At 35.6% G+C, this 11896-nt stretch overlaps 1 protein-coding gene across 1 annotated transcript; it reads right to left on the bottom strand.

Moving 5' to 3' along the window:
• Nucleotides 1–1487: 1487 nt before the first annotated feature.
• Nucleotides 1488–5606, bottom strand: tmx1 (thioredoxin-related transmembrane protein 1). The gene is made up of 8 exons (XM_016295557.1): nucleotides 5339–5606; nucleotides 4630–4745; nucleotides 4490–4535; nucleotides 4084–4212; nucleotides 3825–3870; nucleotides 3302–3403; nucleotides 2273–2336; nucleotides 1488–2143 (listed from the first exon to the last, which is right to left on the bottom strand). Exons 1-8 carry the CDS (start codon nucleotides 5509–5511, stop codon nucleotides 1965–1967), a joined length of 855 nt encoding a protein of 284 aa, XP_016151043.1. The 5' UTR covers nucleotides 5512–5606; the 3' UTR covers nucleotides 1488–1964.
• Nucleotides 5607–11896: the final 6290 nt, after the last annotated feature.

The raw sequence follows: 11896 nt of genomic DNA, 5'->3' as shown, positions 1-11896 counted from the left end.
GTATTTGTAGCAATAGCCAAACATACATTGGATGGGCCAAAATTATCTGTGATGATCTAAAAAAAAAGATACTAACACTATTTTTCAAACTTAAGACAATTAAGCAAAACTGTAAAGTTTAAGAAATTACTGATTACTTATTACTTAAATAGTACTGATCAAACTGCCAATATTATAAAATGTCCATAACTGTAAGTAATTTTTGTGTGAATTATGAAGGACAGAAATCTCCAAACATCAGAATCAGAATGCATGTGTGCATTCCAGCTTAAACAAGTACCAAATGCATGTACAGAAGATGTGAAAACCGTTCAGTGTGTGAAGTTTCCAGCAGTAGCAGCTGTGTTTTCTGGAAGAGTGAAAGTGTGTGTATGAGACAAGCACAGAGAAAGAAGTTTCCAGATGTTAGTTCTGGATCAGTGAGTGTACACCACCCAGCCCTGATAAACATACACTGACCTTGGAGAATCCCTGAACATCCATGAACCACAGCACTTCAAACTGAATCCTCCCTCAAAAAAAAGATTTGGTTGTGTGGTGTATCGACAACATCCATTCAGTTTAAGTGGCAACTTTTATGTTAATTATAGGATATAATAAATGTACAATGAACTGGTTGTCCAATTTTTCCCCCTTACATATTTCTGGCATAGATTTTTCAGGTCTTAAATTCATTGTGTGGATTCCAGCCTGTTCACACAAACGCACAAACACACAAATAAACTCTTAAACAAATTTGTGCAGTGAAGCTCACTGAAGAGGCCCTGACAGAGAGAGCTTATCTAAGGCCATATGTCGTGAAGAGAAAACTTAAAAAATACTGCCCTCTACAGATACAAAATCTATATTTTCTAATGTGCATGCATCCGTGAATATTACATACATGTTAGAGCAATGGTTCTCAACCATTTTGATTCCAAGGCCACTCTTTGCCCATCCTATCTAAGCTGATACTGGAATAAAAGAAAAGAAACAATAATAATTTTAATTAAGATTATGTAAAAATAGCTCAATATTTGTAAGATGTATTGGGGCTCTGGAGGTTTGTCAAGGCCCTTTAATGAGCCCCAGACCCCTGGTTGAGAATCACTGTTTGAGGCTTTACAACTAAATCTCACACACATTTTATAGTAGCCGACAAAAAGTAATTTGACACAATAAAATCATACTGTGAATTTTATTGCACTAAAATATCAAACCATGCTGCAATATCAATCCTTTTCTTAGACATTATTCTCATTTTGTTAAAAGAACCCTATGTTTTTGTATTATATTTTGTTTTACTTGTAAATTAATGCTTGTGCTTTCTTTAAAATAAATGATTTTTTTTTTTTTGTGACATGAACTAATGAAAGTGTCTTTCTGTGTCAAATAATAATCAATCATCACACATACACACATTAATAAACAAGTGCTAATTCAGGCATTTTCTAGTTTTCCAAAACTTCAATAACACAGAAACCAAACGGAAAAAAGAAAGAAGCTAAACTCTACATGGAAGAAAAACAGTTTAAAACAGCAAATTGAACATTCTGGCTTTATATAACAGGCATCCAAAAAGCTCAAATAATAAAATATTTACATATTTTGAAAAATATTTCATATTCCCAAAAACATCATTTACAACAGATTCACAGTGATGTCGTTGTTTGATCTTGATTATTTTGCTCAGTATTTGTTTGGGGAATATTGCAACTGTGAGTCATGAAATTCCTTAAAGTAAGTCCTAATATTCCTCAGCCACACAGCCACACACACACACACACACACACACACACACAGTGTAGTAGGAGTGTAATAATTAAAACTGGACAGGTGGAAAAGAGAAAACACACAAACTAGCGGCAAGAAAGAGAGAAAAGCACAACCACATCAATCTTTCAGAGGGAGCTATGACATCACACGTGACAGTTTGTGTGGTGGTTTTGTGCACAGTGAGCGAGAGGCCATTCCTCTCCAGTCCACTAAGTGTCCTCCTCCGGCACACCCACACCTCTTCTCCTGAGCGCATCGGCTCCGTCCGCTCGCTGCCACTCTTCAGTCTTCCCACCGTAATCATCGTCATCATCCTCTTCCTCTCCGTCTGCTTCCTGTTCATCTTCCAACTGCTGCAGGAGACGTACCTGCCCAGCAGGCAGTTTCCCTACACAAACATTTATGCGTCATTTCATCATAGTTTTATTATTGTCATGTTGTTTTTTATTTCAATCATCACGTTTATTGAATGTTCCTGTAGTCAAGCATGTAGGTTCAAATAAACATTCACACTTACTGTAGTGATAATCTGGTGCAAACCGGCGTGATGGGAACGCAAAATCTGCGATGAAAACCAGTATCTGAGAGCAAGAAATCAAGGAGACATTTAAAAACGATTTCAATAGAGTTTAATGTTAGCATGTTCTAAGCTAATGATGTAAAAGCACACAAAATTAGATTGAGCATGTTATTGATACTATTTAGAGCCACAATTTTGGATTGATGAGTTCACTGCAATGCATTCTGGGATTACCCACTCCATTTACAATTGAAACATCTTGTGTGCACAACCGTTAGTAAGTTTGGGGTTAGTAATACTTTAAAAAAATATATTAATACATTAATTTAGCAAGGACACATTAAATAATAAAAAATAATACTGCTTTTATTATAGCAGTAAAAGACGCTATAATATTATCCACAATTTTGGATTGATGAGTTCACTGCAATGCATTCTGGGATTACCCACTCCATTTACAGTTGAAACATCTTGTGTGCACAACCGTTAGTAAGTTTGGGGTTAGTAATACTTTAAAAAAAATATTAATACATTAATTTAGCAAGGACACATTAAATAATAAAAAATAATACTGCTTTTATTATAGCAGTAAAAGACGCTATAATATTATAAAAAATTTCAATTTCAAATAAATGCTGTTGTTTCGAACTTTCTATTCATCAAAGCAACCTTGAAAATATATGCATCACTGTTTCCAAAAATGATCAAGCAGCAACTCTTTTCAACACTGATAAAAATAGGAAATGCTCTTTCACCAAATCAGCAAATTAAACCGATTTCTGAAGGACTGTGTAACACTGAAGACTTGAGTAATGGCGGCTAAAAATTCAGCTTTGCCATCTAAAATAAATTACAATCTAGTAGATTAAAATATAACAGTTATTTTAAATTGTAATAATATTTCACAAGTTGTTTTTACTGCATTTTTGATCAACTAAGTGCAGTTATGGTGAGCAAAAATTACTTAAAAAGCCATTAAAAAAATCACACAACCTTAAACTTTTGAATATAAGTGTGTATTCTCACCAATCCAAGGACCAATCCTGAGATGAGTGTTGCTAGAGCAAATATCCCATACGAGCCCCAAACCGGGACGTCCAGCTGCTCCGTTAAGTAATTATGGCAATGCTGAAACACAAAGTTAAAAAAAAAACATTTAAATGACTGCATGAAAACCTCTCTGAACACATTATAAAGGCATCAGCTCAGGTGTTTACGATTGAATATATTTCTTTGCAGTTAGTCATTAAACAAACATATATCTTCTGTCTTTAAATTATGCTTACACTATGCTGTGTCATATGCAGAATAATGATACAGTCACCTCTACTTGAGGTCAGGGGGTTTATTTTGCATTATTGACCGGCTGACTGTCTGCTGCTGGTTCCTTCACCATTAGCTTGAATTCTAAATTATGTGTGCCTGTAAGTTATAACTCTAAATTATTCAAAGAATCGCTAGGAAAATAGTGTATATACTTTCATTGAATTGAATTCATAAAAACTGACAAGAATGCAGTAGTTAAATATTAATAGGCATACACACTCACCCTGATGAACATGGATAACTTGAAGAGGGCTGACATTGCGTTCATCCTAAAATAAAAAAGTCAGTCAGTCACAGAAATTGTGTCAAATCAAGTGGAAAAATCCCCTGCCAGTATTACATTAAAAGTGAGCCAACTTGTGAATCAGCATTAACCACATGCTGTGGATTCTCTAAACTCCCTTTTCTGGAGATATAGCCCAGAGCTGTTGCATTATTATACAATTTGAAACCACCCCAGCACACACACAGCATGTACTCACAGGAAGGATGAGGGGCCGAACCAGGAAGAGACCGGCTCTATGCTCTGCCATTTCTTCTCATCAATGAAGCTCAGGAAGTCATCTTTAGATCGTGCTCCTTGATACCGCCTAAACACACCATCTTTACAGCTGCAACACACACACAAACAGCCATGTTTAACCACTTATAACTGCCTTTACACCACACAGATGTAAACAAGACAATTGCCGGTGTCTATCTATCTAAACAAAAGAAAACTAATCCTTTTATTTAGCAAAGTTGCATTAATCAAAAACGACAGTACAGACTTCAATAGTTCACAACTATGTTTACTTTTTTGATTTGATCAAATCCATCACAAATTACCAGCTCACTAACTTCTAAAGAAAGGGTTAAATAAATGTATGTAAATGGAAAGAAACTCACTGGTAGATAGTTGGGAGAGCTGTGATGATGAACCTCCCGCTCAAACCTGCAGCACATAGAGAGAGACAAGTGTGAGAGTCGTAAACACAGGCGATCAGGTGAGCAGAGAAACCAGACGTGTGCAGCAGATAGAGTCAAACCTGGCTGCTCGGTGACGTCCACTTTGGCTATATTCACTCCCAAATCTTCTCCCCATTCTGCAAACTCATTCCACTCAGGCTGGAGCTGCTGGCAGGCTGGACACCACGGAGCAAAGCTGCGGCAGACAGACAAACCTTTTAATCCAATAACACAATCCCAGCCAGAGGAGGCACAAAGACACTGAGCCTCATTTGTTTTCCACTGGATCCATTTAACTACAATCCTCTTGTTCGATTGCTCCAGCTGGAGGAAGTGTGCAGGGGAAACTACGGTTAAACACTTCTGCAGAGAGGGGCAGTGAAGATTCTGATATCACTTACTCGCAGTCATGTTGGTAGAGATGTTAGGCAGAATGACAGTCACCAATCAGATACAGATGCAATGGACATCAATGGTGACTGAGGCTGTTATTCTTCCTAACATCTCCTTTTGTGTTCCAAGGAAAAAAGAAAGTCATGAGGTTTTGAATCAACATCTGGGGTCAGTTACTGAAGAAATCTTAAGTCGTTTTAGAGTGAACTATGCCTTTAACCTCAGACCACTGAACTTCCTCAATCCTGAGCCCTCTATCCAGCACAAGAACACTGCAATAAGAAGTAATGTAATAATCTAGATATTTCAGATCATTTAGATTCATGTGCAGCATTAATCAACATGCACAGATAAACATAAATAGACTTTTTTGCACAACTCAGTTTAATAACTCACAACTCGATCATCCATTCTCCAGTCAGGATTTCCTCCCAGTTTCCATCTGTGATTACTCTTAAATTGTCCGACTTGGCCGACGCGGGCTGCAGCATCACACATGTTGCGATAAGCGCAGAAAACACAGACACGCCGGCTGTCATCCTGACTGTGTGTGTGTATGTGCACGCCATGTTTCAGCGCCCACTGCTTGCCTTCCGCTTCCGCTTCCGCCTCCGCCTCGACTCTGACGTACCACTGATGGGCGGGGCCGCTTCGTTGACGTCCTGGCGTATAACGGTTGACAGAAGCTGTGTCTCATTTAGAAGGCCTTCTAAATGAGACACAGCTTCTAGTTTAAAATTGTCTTTTAAACTCCTCCTAATAAAGAATGAGAATGTGACGTAACGCCGCGTTGAGTTCTTGTTTATCCGCCATACTTGCAGGATAGCGCTGCCTTTCCGCTATTGAGTTTAGGGCAGTATTTGATTGTTTGTCGTGATTGTGAAAAATGTCACCGGTGTATGTCATTCATACTGCATCGAGAATTGCAATAGTAACTCAGATCATCGTTCTGAGAGAAAACTGGACAATGCAATATGTTTTTTTGCCTTTTCTATGTGTAAAAACACCAAGGGAAGGAGGTCGCGGAGAATACGCCGAATAGTAAATCTGTTAATGTCACTGATTAATCCCACTAACTCTCACTCAATAAAAGAATCACATTGCTGTGTGTTTTTGAAAGTTTTGATTTGGTTGGTATATTTAATAATAGAGTAGGTGGCCTTTCTTTTTTGATGAAATGCAATTACTCCACTATTAAACTGGCTAGATTTCATCAACAAGCTTTGTTAGCCTGGAAACTGGTTTACAACCCCAACTTTTCCCCCCACAAAACCATCTTATGGAATAATTTGGATATTAAAATTAGAAATAGATCAGTCTTTTTTAATAAATGGTTTAATAAAAACCATTTGTGTTGCTGATCTATTCAACTCTAGTGGTGATTTGTTATCGTATGAATGTTTTATGAATATCCATCAATGTCCCGTTCCGGTTAAAGAATTGAACTCTGTTATAAAGGTGATTCCTGATGGATTAATATGTCTCTGATGAAAGCTTCCCTCACCCATGAGTCATGCTCAAAACAACCTTCACACTTATGTTTGGGAGGTGTTTCGCTTTTAAGTAAAAAATGTAATAATACATTTATTCGTCAACTTTCTCAATCTCGAAGCTCAATTTCTCTAAAAGGGAACCTTTTTTGGGGTTCTAAAATAGATAACATTCAGTGGAGGAAAACATGGTTATTACCATATAAATACTGTATACCCAATAAAGGGAAAGAAGTGCATTTTAAAATTTTGCATAATATATACCCTTGTAATGCTTTTGTGTCGAAATTTTGTGATGTAGCTGATATATGCACCTTTTGTAAAAAAGAAAGTGAAGATATTTGTCATTTATTTTTCTCATGTAATGTTTCATCACTTTTCTGGAAAGATTTGAGTTCCTATTGTTTTTCTAAAGTTAATATGAACTGTAATTCACACATTAAGGATGTTGTTTGCTTTTTTGAAAACCAAAACAAATCTTTAGAATCTGCTGTTAACTTTCTTATCCTTGTGGCAAAATTCAATTTTCATTTTCTTAAGAAAAGACCTACTTTTATAGATTTCTTATGTGAAGTAGAACATTTAATTAAATCCCTAAAAGTAATTAATAACAAAAAATGTATTTCTTTTTTGAAGAGATATGATGAGATCTTTCATGTACTGTGATTAATACTTGTTTTTTTTATCCTCTTTTCTTTATTTGTTCTGTTCCTGCCTTTCTTTATGTTCATAAAAAAGCTATTTAAATGCATCTTTCTCATTGTCATTGTCAACTTTTCTTTCCTTCTTCTCTTCTCTTCCATATGTATAGATGACATTGGATGTACTGTTGATACATTATGTGTAATGTATGCAAAGTTGTATTTCATTAATGTCATCTCTGAATTGTTTGCAATTTTTAAAAAAAAGAGTTTACTTTCTTTGCTTTATTCATATATCATCATATATAATCATATATTCATTTCTTATTATTTTTGATTGTATAAAATATTATAGCAACATATGATTAATGATTTTTAGATGGCATATGTGGCCCATTGTATTTCTATTTCAGCTATTCTATGAAATTAGTACCTTTTGTCTTGTTTTATCTGCTAAACATATATATATATATATAAAGTATATTTACATTTAAGTGTATTTAATTTGTATTTGAGTAATGTAATGAAGTTCAAAAGTTGGAAAGTTCTGATTTAACATTCAAAAGTTGCAACAAATAACTTATCCGCCTGTCATATCAAATTGACGAAAACATATTTACTGAAATATTGTGTGTGAGTGGGGGGGGGGGGGGGGCACCCCAAGGGGACTTTTGTGTGTGTGCATGCTTGCACAGAACAATAAAAGAGAATGCTTGGCAGCTTGCTAAAGAAACACAATGAGGCAGAAATGCACACACACACCCTCAGAGGATGTTGTTACTCACTCTCTGCTGACACTAAATGAGTGCTAATGACAGCACTGATGTGATAATTGCTGTGCCACAGTGAATATGTTAATGTAAATGTGTTGTGTTGTGTTTGTGAGTGTGATGGGAGTGTTTAGACTGATTTATTGAGGAAAGGGTTATGATTATGTATAGGTGGGGTTAGGGAAATGTTTAAAATCACGTTCTTGTTCATCTGGAAATTCTGTATGCAGGCCTATTTTTTGATCTTGAAAATAAACTGACTTTAACATTGCTAAAAATAGCACAAAATTATGAAAGCAATGAAAAAATAAAGTGTATTAGGCCTATTGTCTGATGAGCGACGACAGGATGCACGTGGGAGGAGAGAAAACGCCAGAGACAGCATGAATATGAGTAGGTGGATAGAGAAATCTACTTTCCCCTCTATTTTTCATCCTCTCCATCTCATCCTCAATCTGAAACTGGTTTACCTGTTATGTAAGGGGCTGCCTACTCTCAGCATCATAGAAAGAGCAGGTTCATTTTCAGACATACCAAAAATAAATTCCATTCTGTGGACTACTGCCACACACATATGCTAATGGACAGGCATACTCATAAAAACGCTATTATAGATGCGGGTTGTCTTCATTAGATTGCATTACAGCTTTATATAACTATGGATGATGAACAGCTTGTGCACACAGACAGAAGAAAAAAATGAACTTAACACTAAATCCACACACAGCGTAGTCTGATTGATTCCTATTTGATGCAAAATCTCTGCAGCCAGGATGTCGCCTGAGTAATCTAGGGACTGAATCCAAACCAATTTATAGTCCAAATTTTGGACTCTTTCTCCTTCTGCCTGGAGATTTTAGGTTTCTAAAATCTTTCAAAAGATTCAGCATTACCTCCTTCAGCAAGAGCAGCTCCAGATGGACAGACTGAAGCTTAGAGCCAGAGAGAGCAGTTGCAGAGCTGTTGCAGGTTTACTGTGCAGCTGCGAGTACAATCACTGTCCCTGCAGGTATTTAGAGATCAGTAGCTTGAGGAAAAGCACAGTTTGGTCAGAGGTCAATAGAGTTTTTTTTTTAAGTATAGGCTTTTAATATAGTACAAGTGTATCCTATTTGCTCTGAAGCTTGGAGAATTAAGTATAAGCATTTTATCAACAAATAATTCATAGAACAAATGTCAAGTGAAAGAAAAATCAGATGATTTCATTAATAAACATTAACTGAAACAAAATGAAATATATATTTATCAGCTAGTTACCAAAGTAACATTTCTTATTTTTATTTGGTTTAACTTGATGCACTAAAATAACTCAAACTAAATAAACTAAAATGAATAAAAAAACTATTAATAAAAACTATATTAAAAATAAACTGTATTTAAAAATGACAAAACGCACAATAAAATTACTACAACTTTCAAAATATTAACAAAACTATGAGATTATATCAATGCTACTAAAATACAGTTTGATGCGGTCTTAGATAATATTTTAAAGCAATAATACATGTGTGTGCACTGCAGTGCAGGCATGTTGGTTGCACTGTGTCCTATACTTCAGCTGGCTTTGCACATATTTTTATAATCTTTCCATTGACATCAATTCTCTCATAATTTTGTTGGATTAATTTGTATGGAGTTTATAATATGACAAATTGAATTTGTATTGCGTAAATTGTGTCATTTGTGTCATTTAACAAAACGGAATATTGTGAGGCATTTAACATAGTTCTGAATTAGATTTTTTTTTTTGAAATTTGAAATTTAACACAACTAAATGTTTTTATTGCAGAGTTTTATAGACATGTATTTTCAAACAGCATTTTTTTTGTTCTGAAATCTTAGACAGCAAATATCCAGTTTTAAAAAATACAGCTTCAAGTTTTCAAGTTGAAGAGGAAATTCGGAACATCAAATTCAATATTCTAAAATTCAATAAGCAGAAATTCAGATTGTAGAGAAAGTAGGTTAGAGGTAATTCACAGGGAAGAGTAGATGATCTCCGAAAAGTCAAACAAAGCATTTTGGCCAATTAGTAGTTTTCTGGCGTGAGTGTGCGGTTCAAGATCTACCTGATCATGAATTGCTCAGAGGTAGCCTAAGTGATTCTTAAACATTTATGGTTTATATACTTATATGTTAGCTTAATTTGTGTCATTTAACAAAACTGAATATTGTGAGGCATTTAACATAGTTCTGAATTAGATTTTTTGAACTTGAATATTAAACATTTGAAATTTAACACAACTAAATGTTTTTATTGCAGAGTTTTATAGACATGTATTTTCAAACAGCAATTTTTTTGATCTGAAATCTTAGACAGCAAATATCCAGTTTTAAAAAACACAGCTTCAAGTTTTCAAGTTGAAGAGGAAATTCGGAACATCAAATTCAATATTCTAAAATTCAATAAGCAGAAATTCAGATTGTAGAGAAAGTAGGTTAGAGGTAATTCACAGGGAAGAGTAGATGATCTCCGAAAAGTCAAACAAAGCATTTTGGCCAATTAGTAGTTTTCTGATCTACCTGATCATGAATCGCTCAGAGGTAGCCTAAGTGATTCTTAAACATTTATGGTTTATATACTTATATGTTAGCTTAGCATTCTCAGCATGTGAAAGATTTGTCTAAGTAGTCTTACTGTTTAAAACTGTTTGTTTTAAAGTTTATTTGGTGTGAAAGTGATTAGCATGCCACCGTGTCTACACAAGACGCAAGCGAAAGCAAAAAAGACAGTAGAGCCCATTGATTATAATCAGTGATATTTCCTACACTGGATGTGGCGCGGCTCAATACTATACAGACGCGACTGTTTGAAACGACAAAGCGCCTGTTGCAAAGAGCTTGGACTACGTCAGGAATAACATTTGTCTAAGCAGTCTTACTGTTTAAAACGGTTTGTTTTAAAGTTTATTTGGTGTGAAAGTGATTAGCATGCCACCGTGTCTACACAAGACACAAGCGAAAGCAAAAAAGACAGTAGAGCCCATCGATTATAATCAGTGATATTTCCTACACTGGATGTGGCGCGGCGCAATACTATACAGACGCGACTGTTTGAAACGACAAAGCGCCTGTTGCAAAGAGCTTGGACTACGTCAGGAATAACGGGGAATCCGTTTGCTGTTGGGAATTTTGCATTCAGTGTAGACAGTATTGATTATAATAAATAGGTTCTGCTGTCTTTTGTCACGACGCGTCTCACTGCTCGCGTCCGATCACTATAACATCATATTTCATGTAGTTGTCAAAATTAATGTACCACAAGTGTTTTATAACAGATGCTCACTGAAGAAGCGTGTTTTGGAGAAGTTTCTGAGGATTAGTTATGTACATATGGCCATCAAACCCTTCAAATTCGCTTATTCTGACAGAGGAACTATTCACTGATGACATAGACCCACCTTCCGATCGCTAAGTTTCCACACATTCAGAATGGTTTCATTTATCATTTGTATTTTGGTGTGTTTAGTTATTCTGCATGGATCTGTGTATGCAGTCCTTTGGCGTCTCCCTGTGGTCTTGTTTGGTATGGCAGGGTGACTTGTGCTTATTTTTTAAAGATTGTGTACAATTAAGGTTTACATACTTTTAAGTTGTAAAGAATATCTGCAGTGACATTTTAGCAAAGTAGGCTATGTATTGATCTGGAGAGGAGGGGGGCCTTGGAGTAAAAAAGGTTGAGAACCACTGGCTTAGACAATTGTTTCACATGCTAAGAATGCTAACCTAACATATAAGTATATAAACCATAAATGTTAAGAATCACTTAGGCTACCATCAGGTAGATCTTGAACCGCACGCTCACGCCAGAAAACTACTAATTGGCCAAAATGCTTCGTTTTACTTTTCGGAGATCATCTACTCTTCCCTGTGAATGACCTCTAACCTACTTTCTCTACAATCTGAATTTCTGCTTATTGAATTTTAGAATATTGAATTTAATGTTCTGAATTTCCTCTTCATCTTGAAAATGTAAAGCGGTATTTTTAAATACTGGATATCTGCAGTCTAAGATTTCACAACAAAAAAATCTATGTTTGAAAATACATATCT

This window comes from Sinocyclocheilus grahami, unplaced genomic scaffold, assembly GCF_001515645.1.
Source record: "Sinocyclocheilus grahami isolate Dianchi unplaced genomic scaffold, SAMN03320097.WGS_v1.1 scaffold338.1, whole genome shotgun sequence".
Classification (NCBI taxonomy): Eukaryota; Metazoa; Chordata; class Actinopteri; order Cypriniformes; family Cyprinidae; genus Sinocyclocheilus; species Sinocyclocheilus grahami.
Note: the sequence above shows the minus strand (reverse complement) of the source record. Positions and strands in the feature narration are given on the sequence as shown.